The 16,618-nt window shown below is 37.1% G+C and overlaps 1 protein-coding gene across 1 annotated transcript in view; it reads right to left on the bottom strand.

Annotated features, from left to right (window-relative positions):
• The window catches only part of kirrel3b (kirre like nephrin family adhesion molecule 3b), a 339,909-nt gene extending 335,286 nt beyond the window's left edge, over positions 1-4,623 (bottom strand). The window contains exon 1 of the mRNA XM_059330957.1: positions 4,309-4,623. Coding sequence (XP_059186940.1) covers positions 4,309-4,432 — 124 coding nt within the window. The 5' untranslated portion in view covers positions 4,433-4,623. The remainder of the gene's footprint in view (positions 1-4,308) is intronic.
• Positions 4,624-16,618: the final 11,995 nt, after the last annotated feature.

Raw genomic sequence — 16,618 nt, 5'->3', positions numbered from 1 at the left:
CATGCCACGGGGTGCATGACCGAGCCATGGCGTCATCTGTCACTCACTGTGTTAGCATGGCATAATCCAGACAGGCGAGCATTAGTCAAGACAACTGTCATGTATGGTGAGGGGAAGTCATACCAACAGGACAAGGGCACTTGTGTGTGTCTTAGCCAGGCGGCAACCTCCGGCAACCTCTGAGCAGGGAGGCAAACCAGGAAGTAGGGCTGTGCCATATCGTATCGTTCACGATTATACCGCTATATTTCTTTTATGGGTAAAAAAAAATGCATATCGTGATATTGGCAACATTCCTGCAATTTGACAATTTTTGAAAATTTGACAATTTAGTGTCTCTTTTTGGGATTTCACATCTTTTTTACATCTTTTTTTGCTAATTCTGTGTCTTTTTCATGTCATTTTACACCTCCTTTTTTAAAAATGTCTTCCTGGGTGTTCTGCTTGGGAAACATTTAACGTTTATTTTTGGTCATTTTATGTCATTTTTTTGTCATTTCACATGTTTTTGTATCTTTTTACGTCTTTCTTTTTGGTACTTTTGCGTCTTTTTTGGCAATTTTACGTTGTTTTTTTATGTCTCCCGGATGAAAGTCCTGGGTTTGTTTATCCTGGAAGAGTTTCCATGACAATGCGTCAATAAAGTTATGTATAACGTTATATAGATATAAAAAAAATAGGTTTAGCGGTTTGGTCTCATAACTTTGAGCCTTTCACTGTATTTTCACTTAATGACAGTTTATTTGAACGTTTTGTTCAGTAAATGTCTTGTTCAGCGTTTGGTTGGAAACAAGATGGAGACGGAAACCAACAGGTGACATCACTATGTCCATTATTTATATACTATACCATATAGTCTATGGTCTCACCAGGCACAGTGGTGGTCCTGGACCAGAGTCCCTTTAGAAAACAGACCATTTTAGTCTGTATTCTGCAGCAAGGCAAGAAAAATGCACATTGGTTTTAGCATTCTGATAGAATGGGGATAAATCAATTAATTACCTCTAAGTCATTATGGTCATAATCCATGCATAAGACAGCAGTGTGTCTTGCTTACAAATAACCATTCATAATAATGAGGCTGAAAATTGGTATTTATGTTTGAGTAGTGTTGTGCAACGTAATGGGCTGTATTTCTTTCTCTTTTTTCTTTCCCTTTGGAGAAATGAGAATGATTTCTCCTTCTATTAAAAAAAAAAATCCACACACACACATCCAGACATGACATTGGAAAGACATTTAATTATACTTTGGTTGAGAAATATGTATCAAAGCCCGCCGCCCATGAAAAGCGGATTTAGACTCGTCAGTCAGCAGTTAATAGACAGCAGTAAATGAAACGGGGGGATGTTGGGGGGGTTGCTAAGACATGATTCCCAGCACCAAGAAACAGCTTAGTGTGGCTGAAATCGAGGGGTTCTGACACGTTATATGAGGGGGGGATGGATGGTGGGAGATAATGAAGGAGATTGAGAGGGAGATTTTTTAAGAAGATTTCAGGATTTCATTCCTGTGCAGCAGCACTGCCCCTAGTGGGCAAACCTCCAGTCAAGGATAGCCCATCAAGATTTAATTTCCCTGAGAAAGTGGACCAAAAAGAAGCCAGACAGACAGCTTGCATATAGGTGCCATTCAGAGGAAGAAAACAGAGAAAAGAGGGAGACAGAAGGGAAACAGGGACTGAGCCCGCCGTACACTTAACAGTGACAATGTGTGATTTTTCTCCAGCACATTTTCTTCAGAGCCTGGCACATCCAGTACAAGACTATTCTTAAACTGCCCCTCCTCCTGCGGGACACCATGCTCTCACATATTTCACCCATTCCCCGACACAGGCTCGGGGTTCTCAATCACACTGCAACTCACAGCCAAAGGAATTAGAAAAGAACAGAGAGGGAGAGAGGGCTGGTTTTCACAGAGAAAAAGAGAGAAATGTGGCGGGAGTGAAATCAAGAGGCAAGTGAAGAATGTGGGAGAGGATGGACAGCGTATAGATTGGAGGGGGGGGGGGATGGACGAGGTCCTGGACTAGTTTGGCCTGAGGTGAATGTGTTCCTGGAGACTTGTCTCCCAGATCCTCCTGACTGCTGCTGTGTCATCTGTCACTGGCAGGAGAGGTGACAGCCAGAGAAAAGCTGCCCTAGATGCAGGAGCAGTCAGGAGCACCTCGCTACAGCTTTTTCTCCTCCCTCTCTGCTTTTCCCCGGACCATTTATTTCCCAAAGTTGAGACAGAGAGAGAGAGAAAAGCCTCTTCATATAGACTGACTTCACTCTCTTTCTTTCTCTGTTTTTCTGCGTCTGCGGCCACAGCTCCCCTCTGTCCCCCCGTTCATAAAAACGAGATTGTTTTTTCCGCAGCTTTCTGCTGACACCGGCTCGCCACATAAACTGAGCCGTAATTTGTACAACAACAGTAAGCTACAGGGAAGCACTTTTTTCTTCCCCGGAGGCATACATATAGAAGGCAGGTTGTTATCCCCTGTTTACCTGGCAGGGGGAGAGAAGTATTTTATATTATGGTAATAACCGAGTGTGCAGGAATGCAGAGCAATCCCATCTCATTCCAGTTGTAGCAATCGGCTCGTTCCAGCTGCTGCTATCTGAGATATGCATGGCGTTAGTTGTTCCTAGAGCTGGGGCTCAGCCTCTCATCATATGGGAAGGAAAATGGGAGAATAAAAGGGCCAAACAAAGTGTGCAGCGTGCCAATAAATAAACCCCCCCTGCTGTGGTTTTAATGTCTAATAAAACTAGGATGTTATTCCTCCTATAAACTTGCAAAGGAATGGATATAACTGGATAGAACAGTTGTGGATAGAAAACTTAGCAGATGCTTAACAGAGTGAAGGAGAAGAGACTAATGACCGATCATGTATTTCTGCATCACAGTGAGCACAGATGGTACAGATACAGGAAGGCTGCACAATGAAATCAGGAGGAGAGAAAACAGCAAAGCAGCAATATCGGGAAACAGTCACAGCATCTGCAGCCCCGAAACCAAGGCCACGACCTGGACAGAAAGCTTGATTCTGTCCAATCTCTGGGTCAACTTATACAGCTTAAGTCTCTGTCCCAGGTCACACACACACACACACACACACACACACAGTCATGAAGAAAAGCAGACAGCAAATCTGCTGCCCGTTAAAGCACCGGAGACGCACAGAAACAGAATTAGAAGCTTCAACATGCAAGTCAGTTTAAATGTTGCCCATCCTGATATTATTTCCCCCCGTTTCCCAACATATAATCACAGCAAAATGTTGTATTTAATGCATTCTTGTGTGTGTTTTATTGGCTCTAGAGCTACATATAAATGCTCTTGTTTCAAGTTTGTGTTGTCAGTTCAAGGCAAAGTGTCAACAAACTGAGATCTCACGTCGGAGATTCTGACTTTTCCACGCTAAAGGTTACAGCTCCCTGTGGGAAACAAGAACACACAGTCATCCTCCACAACACAGAGCCCCCTCCTCACGATGTAGTCCGACATGACGGGGGAGGGGTCAGGCTTTGTAAGGAGGTGGCGGCCGTGTCGTTGACCCTGACCCCCAGTAAACCAACCTGACAAACCTCCAGAATCTGATCCATCACACACACACCAGAGACTTGTGCTGTACTTTGCTCACCTCTATTGTTTTCCAAAGACAACCACCTGGTGGCAAGCTGGGGAAACAACTAATCCATCCTCATTGTGTCCACAAACACACTGTCTAGGAATAAAAATAACAACAGGAGAGAGTGTCCAAAGGGGGCTGGAGCTGCCAAGCTTTTACTCAGGAGTCTTCTTCTTCTGAAGCACTTCACCGTTAACTTTCCTCTCTCTTTTCTTGCGAGCAGACCCCCCGTAGCTGGACTCAACGGGGAAGGGCTGTCAGTTCAAAACAATGTGACTCAGGAGTGAACGCTTGACTGAAGCGGACCGGGGTTAGAGGGCTTTGTTTGTGTGTGTCTGTGTGTGTGACATGAATATAAAGCCTGCATAGGAAGTCTTTAACTTGTCAGCTCTGACGGCTACGACAAACTGGACAAAAGTGCAGCGTAGAAGTCTCCACACAGCTCCTTATTATTAACCCCCCAGGACACACTTTCTCCTCTAATTTCCTCCTTTTGCATCAGACATGCCAGTGCACAAGAGACAGCTCCATCATAAAGCTGTTAAACACACAGACGGCAGGACAAGCTCACACATCACAGCTTTATATAGATGTGTTCATTCATTCATTCAGACACCACAGCGATCCAGCCAGCAAGTCACACAGCACAGCAGAGATGACATGCATAAGCAAGTTAATGTGGAGGAACTTACCGTGTGCGGAGATCCACAGGAGCACAAGCAGCCAAGGGATCATGACTGTGGAGTGCAGAGGGCAAAACCGAGGAAAAACAACACTGGGCGAGTGTGAAATTGAAGTTGGCAGCAACAAACACATGCACGAGATGAGACAGAGCTCCTCTGTTTCTGTTTCTGCTGCTGGAGTGAAGAGGACGGATGCTCCGGTCCCTCTCTGGTGTCTCCTTTTACCAGAGGACGGCTGCCAGTCTGTCTTCTTCTTCTGCAGGTTTTGTCCTCTTGTGTCTCTCTTTGTGTCCCCTTGTGTGTGTGTGTGTGTGTGTTGAGAGTTGCGTTGCTCCACGTTGCTCTAATGTTGCTGTGAGCTTGTAGACTTTCTGCTCCTCCGCTGCTCTGACTCTGAGCACACTCCGATCACTGTTTCTCTCTCGCTCGCACAGTTTCCCGTCGCCCATCCATTCTCGGTCTCTCAGCTCCTCACTTGGCCCCCCCTCCCTTCTCTCTCTCTCTCTCTCTCTCTCTCTCTCTCTCTCTCTCTCGCTCCACCACTCACATCTCAGACACAGTCAGGGGAAAGAGCTCCACCACTAGACTCCTCCCTCTCTCCTTCTCTCTCTCTCCATCTCCATCTCTCTCTCTCTCCGCCTGGCTGTCTGGGTGGCTGGGAGACTAGGGTCCTCTCTCTGGGAACGGGGAGGAAAAACAGAGCGAGGGTGCAGATCCAATTAGAATGAGAATAGGAGCGACTTGGCCTCTATAGCTACAAATAACACACACATCCACTAAACAAAAAGTCTACTTTAACCCCCCCTCACGTTAACCCTTAATAGACAGTTAACCCTTTAGGTTTAGGTTTATTTTATTTGCACAGTTAGAATTACATAAAATGACAAAGATAACATATGATGTAAAGTGCAGGGAGATGGGCTTATTTAAAGCCTCCACCTAAAATTTCATAGTTATTAGAAAGTAATAAACTGATAATAGAAAAAACACATGTATAACATCAACATGTTATAATGACGATAACAAAAACAATTAAAAACAAAAATGAACATGTTACAAAAATTTGTATTTGTGTGTGAATTAGAATTTTAAAACAGCAGTTAAATGAGCTTTTAGACATCTTTTGAAACATTTTAGGGAGATGGAGTACATTGTCTGATGGGAAAATGTATTCCATAATCCCCTAATATGACACTCATTGAAATACATGCAAATTCCAAATTTCAACCCTTGAGAATATTGGAGGATATTATATATATCTTTAGTGTTGTATTTTAACATTGTGTTGTGTTGTGTCTTAATACTGTGACTTTACTCTTGCTGTTCTATTGTGTTTTAAGAGTGTGAAACTCTGTTGTTGCTGTCTGAAAGGCTTGTTTGTTTGTGTTAGATTTATGTTATTTGTTCCTGCCCAGGGACTACAGATGGAATTTAGCTAGTAGCTAATTCTGGTACAGCTGAGAGCCATGCACTGTCTCTGTTAAATACACAAATAAATAAATAAATAAATTACATACTGTCAGAATAGGAGCGACGTGGCCTCTATAGCTACAAATAACACAGACATCCACTAAACAAAAACTCCACTTTCACACCCCTCATATTAACCCTTAATAGGACACTCATTGAAATACATGCAAATCCCAAATTTCAACCCTACACTGCAAAAAAGCCAACTTGTATTTTTTGGCCTAAAACAGTGATTTAAGTTGGTAAAACTTGGAAATATAAATTATTGACTTTTAGGGCAATAACATTAGTTAGCACAACAAAGGAAGCCAGTTGTCTGCTCAAAAACAAGTTGGTGAGTTGTTGTTACTTATATCTTTAAGTTGGGGTTCACAACAAGGGACAATAATTCTGCTAACTCTTATTTCTTTGTTGTGAAATGTGGGAAAGTGGTGAAATTCGGTCATTAGCGAAAGCTAGCGGATAACTGATGCTAGCGGCTAACTGACGCTAGTGGCTAACTGATGCTAGCAGCGCTGCTTGTTACAGCTACAAGAGTAGCCATTAGCGTATCAATGCTAACTCAACTGCAACATTAGCTGACATTTCATAGCGGCGTTACAATCGTGCCAATTCAACACATTGCAGAAGTAAGGATTAAAAGTTATTATAATGTAAAATTATAAATTGGTACAACTTACAGTTGAGTTGACAAAATTCTGAATTCAGAGTTGAGCAAACTCAAAAACAACTTTCCTTTTTTTCCAGTGTAGAGAATATTGGAGGATACTGCCAGAATGTGTAAAAAAAAACAACATACGGACCCTGGGGGAGGGGGGTAATAATTTGAGAAAAAAAGTTTACCAGATTAAGGTGTCAAATCTACGAGAAAAAATGTGCAGATGTATGAGATTTAAAGTGGTGAATCTGTGAGAAAAAAGTTGCTTTTTTCCCCCACTTTTGCCTCATAAATCTGCAACTTTTTTTCGAGCAGATTTGCCACTTTAAATCTCTTTAATCAGCACATTTTTTTCTTGTACATTTGGCACTTTAAAAAAAATCTCATATTTGTGACCAAAAAATCTCAAATTAACGGAAAAAAATTTCAAATTCATGAGAAAAAAATCTCAAATTTGTGACCAAAAAATCTCAAATAAACCGTAATAAAAGTTACAAATTTGTGAGAAAAAAATCTCAAATTAATGGTAAAAAAGTTGACGAGATTAAAGTGGCAATTCTACGAGAAAAAAAGTGCATATTTATGAGATTTAAAGTGGTGAATCTGCGAGAAACAAGTTGCTTTTCCCCCCACTTTTGTCTCGTAAATCTGTGACTTTTTTTCTTGTAGATTTGGCACTTTAATCTAGGAAATTTGTGTTTTTATTCATACTTGGCCTTAGCGTGCCGTCATAGTCAAGTTCTCCTCGTACAAGTCCATGTGGTTCTAAGACCAAACAGAGAGACATGGGGACCCTATTTTTATATCCACTGAAGTTACCAAATATAGTTCTTCGCCCAATAAAGGGTTAAAACCCCCTTCTTCCTTATTTGGATTCCACGGAGGGCTTAAAATTTTTTGGAAAACTGAGCCTCCCTTCCTGAGAATGGATAAAGAGCTCATTAACATTCAGGAGCAAAGCTATAGTATTCATTAGTATCACTTTTGTTTTTTCTATCAGGGATGAATTAGATTCATAGTCACTCACTCAAGGAGCCACGATGCAAGACGTCATAAAATGCCCAAGTGCACGACATGCTTACTAACAAGTTCTCCTGGTTATGCCTGTTAAATATTTAAAAACTTCCAGGCCAGTCCGAGTAGAAAGGAGCTCCCTGCATGAACTGTAAGAAATGTCGATTTTACAGTAAAAATCTGCTAACCCACGATTTTTTTATTTTTATTTTTATTTTTTTTCATTATTATTATTATTATTGATTTTATTTTATTTTTTTTTTGGTGTGTGCTGTGCTTTTTGTTTATTTTTTCACCTTTTCTGTGGTCTGTCGTGTGTGCTTTATGTGGGAAATAAAATGAATAAATAAATAATAAATAAACAAACAATTCAAATAATAATAAAAAAGATGATATATGTACATATACAGTATATATATATATATATATATATATATATATATATATATATATATATACATATATATATATATATAGTGTCAAGTCAATTATACAGCCCAAAATGACAAATCACAGATTTGCCTCAAAGAGCTTCACATATACAAGCAGTCACTGTAATTTTTGCATTTATTTTTTGTAAAGATACTTTTTCTCACTGTCAAATGTACTAAACACCATATCTCTAACAGAAATATACTGTCATTTTTAGTGGTAAAATCTTTAATTAATGCAGTATTTATAAAGTATTTTCTTGTCAATTATATGGCAGAACAGCGTTTCTTTTGATGGAAAAACTTTTTATTTTTCATGGTAAAATATGGAATAAAATTGCAATCTTAAACGTGAAATCAACAGTGCTTGTATAAAAAATATTAGAAAATGTTGCACCGTATTTATCACGGTAAAGTTCTGGAAACCACAGCTGCTGGTTTTTTACCATAAAACACCAGTTAATTTTTTACAGTGTGTCTTGGACTGTAAAAACACCACAAACACTCTCACTGTGTATTAAGGACACTAAAGGGACCAGCAGCTGGTTTCAAGGGGAGAACTTTACTATTAAATATAATACTTTATGCACACAAGTTAATAATTTGTACCTGAAATTAAAAGTTTGTACCATTAACTGTGTGAATACGCTCCATGAATTAATTATAAAGAAACGATTTTGCCTCTTTGTCCTGGTAAATAGAATTTAATTATTGTACCGGCAGGAAATTAAAGGGACAGTTCACCTCAAAATCTAAAATATAAATTTACTAAATATTATTTTGATATTTTTATAATATATTATTATATGTATATATATTTAAGACAAACTTCAGTAAAAAAAAAAACCCAGCAATGTACAGACCCATGACTTCCCAAACATTTAGAACAAACCATTAGCACAAAAGACTTTAAATTATTATTGAAAAAACATCACTTAAATGGATACAGATACTAATTATGAAACTGTTATTCATAAATGAACTCCATTAAAGATATAGAATAATATGGTTCAGTAAAGAGTACAAACTACTACATAATAAACACATATATATAGTACTAAATGATATATAACATCTAGCTTTAAGTAATGGATATTAAATGTGAAGATGAAATAACATCTCCTAAATGGATATATATGGAAATTATTACTATTAATTTACTATTAAAACTATAGAATAATATGTTAGAAAGGTATATCAACTAGCTCAGCTATGGTGTATTAAACTATGTAGGAAATCTATATTTAATCTGATTTTGAAGCTTTGCCATCTTTTATATTCTTGGTTTTATTTCTGTTTTGTTTTTTTTGCTTCACTATTCCCATTGTTAACTCTTTAAGTTTGTTTTAATTTAAGTCGTATGTCCTGTATATTATATGTTGGACCCCAGGAAGAATAGAAAACAATAAACAATAAACTCTTCTGCTGTCTGTAGATTTTCATGACTAAATAGGTCATGAATTCTGGAAAGAAACAGTGTTTTTCAAAGTTAGATTTTGGGGTGAATTGGCTCTTTGTGTCTTTTTCTCAAGAACCCAAACAATGTGGGACTTGAACCTGCAGCCACGATAACTAACTATGTGTGAATTCTATATTTCAGTGGTAATTATAGAATGCAGGGCCATTTTGCGGTTTCATAGGAACTTTCAAAAATGTTGTTACTATTCATTCCATATACATCTTTTCATATCTGGGTAGTTTCCACGTCTTATTTTAAAACATAGTGGCGATGCTGGTATTTGGGCCAATCTACCACTTTGATCCAGACTAAAATATTGAAATGGATGGATGGCTTGGGTTGGCTTTTTCTCCTGACATTTCTAATAAATTTGGCTCAGACATTTGTGCCTCCCCCTCAGGATGAAATGTAATAGCTTCCATGTAGCGCCATCATCAAGCCAAAATGGGATTTTTTTCAGCCTCTGCTGCACTTTTTGCTTGGTGCCAATTATCAAATGTCAAACTAGCTTTACTAAGTTTGTGATGGACGAAAGCTTTCTGGATGAGCAAACACATCATTATTACCAGTATCTGTTCAACCAACTAAACTACCTGTATCTGTTCAAATAAGTAAATTATCTGTATCTGTTAAATCAACTGAATTATCTGTATCTGTATCTCTTAAACCAACTATACAGTCTGTTTCTTTATCTCTTAAACCAATTATCTGTATCTGTTCAACCAAGAAAAATATCTGTATCTTTATCTCATAAACCAACTAAATTATCGGTTTCTTTATCTCTTTAACTAAATTATCTGTATCATTTAGCCACTTGTTAGCAACCGCCTTTTTAAGGACACGTAAAAAACTTAAAAATTCACAAGTGGGGGTATTTGTGTTTTGTGTCGTGCAACAAAACGCGAACATCTCTTCAGCTTGTGTTAACCAGAGTGTTATCATTGCTAACACTGTAAAAAAAAAAAAAAACAGCAGCTGAACTTTACCGTAATAAATATGATGCAACTTTTTCTAATTTTGCGGTAAGATGATATTAGGACTGTTGATTTCACGTTTAAAATTGTTGCCATTTCTTTCCATATTTTACCGTAAAAGAAATAAAACGTTTTTCCACCAAAAGAAACGCTGTTCTGCTATAAAATTGACAAGAAAATACTTTATAAATGCTGCATAAATTAGAAATTTTACCGTTAAATATACCCAGATACTATACCCAATACCCAGACTGCCTTGCACGCTCGATTTCATTTCGAACTGCCAAGGGGTCTGGAAACCAGAGAGGTTTCTTAGCCCTGTTTTAGAGATCCAATCACAGAATGAGGAGGGACGGCAAGACGATGACGTTTGATGTTTTAAATAGTTTAGAGCGAAAGTTGAAAGGCGAAAGGTCTCTCGGCGGCTCCGCTGTCCCCCCCGCTAACGCCGTAACGGTAGCGTAGCGCTACCGCTATTAGCCCCGCTACTGTAACGCAGGTGATCTCGCTACGAGCCGGGGGACAGCGGAGCCTCCGAGAGACCCGCAGCAGCTTGTTTATTGCCCATAAAATCAGTGGATGTGTGTGGCTGAATGACATGAGGGGGAATAAAGCATGAAAATTAATAATCTTGCAGAAAGCGAGAACTGGAGGAGCAAAGCAGCAAGCAACACTCTCACAGACACACACACAACAAACATCCATTTCTGTAGCTCTACTACGTCATCTGGTATAACTGATCTGATTGGCTAAGAGCTACCTACGCTTTGATAGACATTCTAAGCGACCAATAAACGGCTCCGGAGGATCGTAAACCACACCTCCTCTACGGAGAAATGAACGGCTGGTTCCCAGACCACATCTCATTTGAGATTAGTCTGGTGTTAGCCAGGCTAGCTTTCTGCAGGGATTCTGCCCTACAACTGAAAGGGTTAACAAAAAGAAAGGCAGCTGCTACCGGACCGTTTATTATCTGCCGTGTTGTTGTTACCGCAATAAGTGGAAATGTTATGTCATTTAGTGTCTTTTTTTGGTAATTTTGTGTCTATTTCTAATAATTTTGTGTCCTTTTTAAGTAATGTTGTGTATTTTTTGGGTCATTTTGTGTCTTTTTTTGGTAATTTTGTGTCTTTTTCTAATAATTTTGTGTCCTTTTTTAGTAATTTTGTGTCTTTTTTTGGTAATTTTGTGTCTTTTTCTAATAATTTTGTGTCCTTTTTTAGTAATTTTGTGTATTTTTTGGGTCATTTTGTGTCTTTTTTTGTAATTTTGTGTCTTTTTTAGGTAATTTAGTGTTTTTTCAGTCATTTAGTGTCTTTTTATGGTCATTTTCTGTCTTTTTTTGGTCATTTTGTCACATTTTTGTGTTGTGTCGTGTTTAAGGGGTCTACTGTGTTTTTTACCCACCCAGCCTCCTGGTCCACACCCCCAGACGGTCTGCTGACTCCTTGGTCTCTCCCTGAGACTGTCAGCCTGCTCCAGGTTTTTAAAAGGTCTATATACAAAGTGGTGGTGTGGGAAAAAAACAAGAACAGGTTCCAATCTTCTGTCTTCTTTCAGTGTCTTACTGCACACTGCACACTGTGATTGAAAACCAGATAAAACACTAAATCTGAGGGAAATGATCTTGCTGCATGGACAGATAATTTCACTAAAGATTAAAAAGTAAAAGTCAATCATAACAATGGAAAGTTCAAAAATAAATAAAAAATAAAAAAAAGCTGAATAAAAAAAATAAAGTAAGATAGGATAAGATAACATTAAATAAAATAATATATATATAATAAAAAAATACATTTTAAAAAAGTAAAAGTCAATAATAATAATGGAAAGTTAAAAAATAAATAAATAAAAAAGCTAGATAAAAAATAAAGTAAGATAGGATAAGATAAAATAAATAAATTAAAATTAAAAAAGGCTAGATAAAAAAGATCAAACAATAAATAAATAATTAAGAAATAGAGCATGACAAAATATGTATATATAGAAATAGACTAATAAATAGTAGCAAATAAATAAATAAATAAAAGAGATGCAACACTAAGATGCATGAGCAGAAAAATCTCTAAATATGGTTCAAGTAAAAGCCAAATTAAAAATACAAGTCTTAAGTTTGCTCTTAAAAACATGAACAGTCTCTGATGCCCTCAGGTCCTTTTTTGACGTAGTCTTTCTCGTCATAGGACCCTAATGACTTTATTACCATATCCAGAAAAAATGCTATAATTCTCTCTTTCTCATACATAATGATTGACAGTGATGTGGACTAGAGGGACGGAGCCTCTATTAATATAAGATGTACAGTAGATGGGAGCTCTGATAGTGACACAGTAAGCACTGCTCGTCTACGTCACATCAGTTTAATCCTTCCCTTTGACTTCATAATCTAATCAAAGGGCCAGAGGACGGCAGGTGGTCTTTTCATCAGTGCAACTAACAGCTACACACAAAAACAAGCCCAGTGCGGCTGAACCAGAGGATAATAGATTTGCATTCTGCCTAAGAACATGATGAGTCGGGGCAAAGAATAACAATGGAGCTTATGTGCTTGAAGGTTGAGCAACGAGGTAAACAGGCAAACAAACTGTAGGTCAACAATCCTTCACTTGGTACAATAAACCTTCACCTGGATTACTTTTATTTATTTTATATATATATTTATAGCCTATATTATATATTTATATAATATCTGGAATATTTGGACACATTTGAGACTGATGAGCTGAACCTCTAAATCATGGGTTTTGTGTCTTTTTTTGGTAATTTTGTGTCTTTTTTGATAATTTTGTTTCTTTTTTTTGTAATTTTGTGTCTTTTTCTAATCATTTTGTGTCCTTTTTGGTTCATTTTGTGTACTTTTTGGTTCATTTTGTGTCTTTTTTTGGTCATTTTGTCTTTTTTTGTAATGTTGTCTTTTTTGTGTAATTTTGTGTCTTTTTTTAGTAATTTTGTGTCTTTTTCTAATAATTTTGTGTCTTTTTTTAGTAATTTTGTGTACTTTTTGGATCATTTTTTTTTTTGGTCATTTTGTGTCTTTTTAAGTAATTTTGTGTTTTTTTCAGTCATTTTGTGTCTTTTTTTGGTAATTTTGTGTCTTTTTTAGTTATTTTGTGTCTTTTTTTGGTAATTTTGTGTCTTTTTAAAGTCATTTAGTTTTTTCAGTCATTTTGTGTCTTTTTTTGGTCATTTTGTTTCTTTTTTAAGTAATTTAGTTTTTTCTGTCTTTTTTAAATAACTTTGTGTCTTTTTTGTCATTTTGTGTCTTTTTCAAGTAATTTTTTGTGTAATTTTGTGTCTTTTTTTGGTCATTTTGATGCTGCCTCCAGGTAATTTGAGTTTGAGACCCCTGCTCTAAATCTTGTTGGTCTTATCATCAATATAAAACGAGATCAAAATCCGACAATAAAGAGACAATAAACAAAATCTGATCCAGATACATTTTGAGCTAATATCATGAATGAGTATACTCTAAAAGGTCATTCCACAGCCATTTACACCTGAAAACACTGATGTTTTACGGTTTACAGCCTGATGTCGACATGCAGGTTCCTCAGCCAGAGTGAATAACTGAACACATAAAAAAGGTGAAAAAAAACCAGACATCAACACCATGTTTTGTATGATAATGTCCTTCCAGAGACAGAGGGGAACCATTAGAAGAGGCTCCTACACTGTTAAAGCCACAGTGCACCCACAGGGGGCATAATCTGAAATGACTCACGAGACAGAAACTCTTCTCCTCCCACTTTAAGAGCCTCTTTATACCAGCTACGACCATAATCCACAGTCAAAAAGACATGCTCGGAAGAAAGGGAAAGTGGGCTTAAAGAAGATGAAGATAGAACATTAATCGGCCTGAAGTCAGCTCTCTACTGCAGAGATATCTGAGGTCATTCTGTACCAGCTGCTGGTCCTTTAACACACTATGTGTCCTTCGAATGTCTTCAGAAGAAAAGCTGCTAGTGGAAGAATTAACTCATGTCATATGAATAACTGTCACTGATATAATCATCAGTATGTTAGTGATGGTGCTGGTTCCATCAACTGGAATTCAATCACCACACTGTAAAAAATGTGTCTAAAAACCAGATAAAACAGTAAATGTGAGGGAAATGATTTTGCTGCATGGACAGATAATTTACCTTGACAAGACTTCTTAAAATAAGATTATTAAATCTATCAATGAATTAAGTAGTGACTAACTACTACCACTAAAAAGACACAAATCGACAAAAAAAAGTCATAAAAAGACCAAAAAAGACACAAATTAACCAAATGTAATTTCATGTCATTTAACATGGTTTTATTCATAATGATTTTGGTTATTATCAAGACTGTTTCCAAGACTGTAGATGTAAAAATGACTAAAAAATACACAAAATGACCAAAAAAGACAGAAAATTACCACTAAAAAGACACAAATTTACAAAAAAGGACACAAAATGATTAAAAAAAGACACAAAATTACCAAAAATATATGTAAAAATGACCACTAAAAGACAAATTGACAAAAAAAAGACACAAATTGACCAAAAAAGACACAAATTGACCAAAAAAGACACAAAATGACAAAAAAATATATGTAAAAATGACCACTAAAAAACAAATTGACAAATAAAAGACACAAATTGACCAAAAAAAGACACAAAATGACCAAAAAAAGAAAAGAAATTGCCAAAAATATGTTACAATGACCACCAAAAATAAACAAATTGACAGAAAGACAAAATGACCAAAAATAGATGCAAGTTTTAGATAATTTATCTTGTTTTAAGAGTTAATTTCTTATTTTAAGTGTTCAACATTCTTATTTCTAGATTTAATAATCTTAATTTAATAAATCTTGTCAAGGTAAATTATCTGTCCATGCAGCAAGATCATTTCCCTCAGATTTACTGTTTTATCTGGTTTTTAAACACATTTTTTTACAGTGTAGGAGTGTTGAAAACGATTGTAGTCCAGTCAGATTGTGTCCCTTTTTGTATTCCACTGTGATCGTCGATGTCCATCACATTTGGTTTGATACTTAATACTACATCTTCCTTCCCACATACACTTTCTCTTTGACTTTAATGGCAAAACTTAATCCACAACTGACATTTATTGGCAAGCTGCCTGAATGGATCTTAAATGGATTTGAGGAATGCTTCACTAACAGAACCCTTTAACTTCAAATTAAATAATCAAAAATACATTAGACCAAATGTAAAAACATTAGTATTGCAGTCGTGTAACATTGTCTCACTTGAGATGGACATTTTTTTTTATTATCACAAAGCAGCTAGAAGAAGTTTATAAACTGGTTATGAAACAGTCTCAATTTTATAATGATGTCCCTGTCTGACCTACATAAAACAAACTCAAAGGCTATTTCTATATTTCTATATTTCTATATCTTTCTTCTTAATTGCTGTCACCTGGTCGGAGGTGATGTTTGCATTTTCCCAGACAAAGTTTCACAGTAAGTTAGTTCAAAGGAAGCAGCAGGAGGCTTTTCTATAGAGCATTTTTATATATATATTTTTCCTGCACACATTTTAATTACACATGTACAAAGTATTTCTACAGCAACAAAAACTTTCTTCTTACACTATTGCAAACTGATTTTTTCCACATGCTCAAAAAAGTTGATATACAGCTGCTGCAGGCTGTGAAACTGGTTTTAAAACATTCACCAGTCGAAAACAGTCAGAAATGTTAATATGCATTATCCTTCTAAGAGAAACCTGTAACAGGCTAACAGTTAGCTCTGTAGCAGTACAGTGTGTATGTGCTATCAGGCTAACAGTTAGCTCTGTAGCAGTACAGTGTGTATGTGCTAACAGGCTAACAGTTAGCTCTGTAACAGTACAGTGTGTATGTGCTAACAGGCTAACAGTTAGCTCTGTAGCAGTACAGTGTGTATGTGCTAACAGGCTAACAGTTAGCTCTGTAGCAGTACAGTGTGTATGTGCTAACAGGCTAACAGTTAGCTCTGTAGCAGTACAGTGTGTATGTGCTAACAGGCTAACAGTTAGCTCTGTAGCAGTACAGTGTGTATGTGCTAACAGGCTAACAGTTAGCTCTGTAGCAGTACAGTGTGTATGTGCTAACAGGCTAACAGTTAGCTCTGTAGCAGTACAGGGTGTATGTGCTAACAGGCTAACAGTTAGCTCTGTAGCAGTACAGTGTGTATGTGCTGACAGGCTAACAATTAGCTCTGTAGCAGTACAGTGTATATGTGCTAACAGGCGAACAGTTAGCTCTGTAGCAGTACAGTGTGTATGTGCTAACAGGCTAACAGTTAGCTCTGTAGCAGTACAGTGTGTATGTG

This window comes from Centropristis striata, chromosome 4, assembly GCF_030273125.1.
Source record: "Centropristis striata isolate RG_2023a ecotype Rhode Island chromosome 4, C.striata_1.0, whole genome shotgun sequence".
NCBI classification, from domain to species: domain Eukaryota; kingdom Metazoa; phylum Chordata; class Actinopteri; order Perciformes; family Serranidae; genus Centropristis; species Centropristis striata.
Note: the sequence above shows the minus strand (reverse complement) of the source record. Positions and strands in the feature narration are given on the sequence as shown.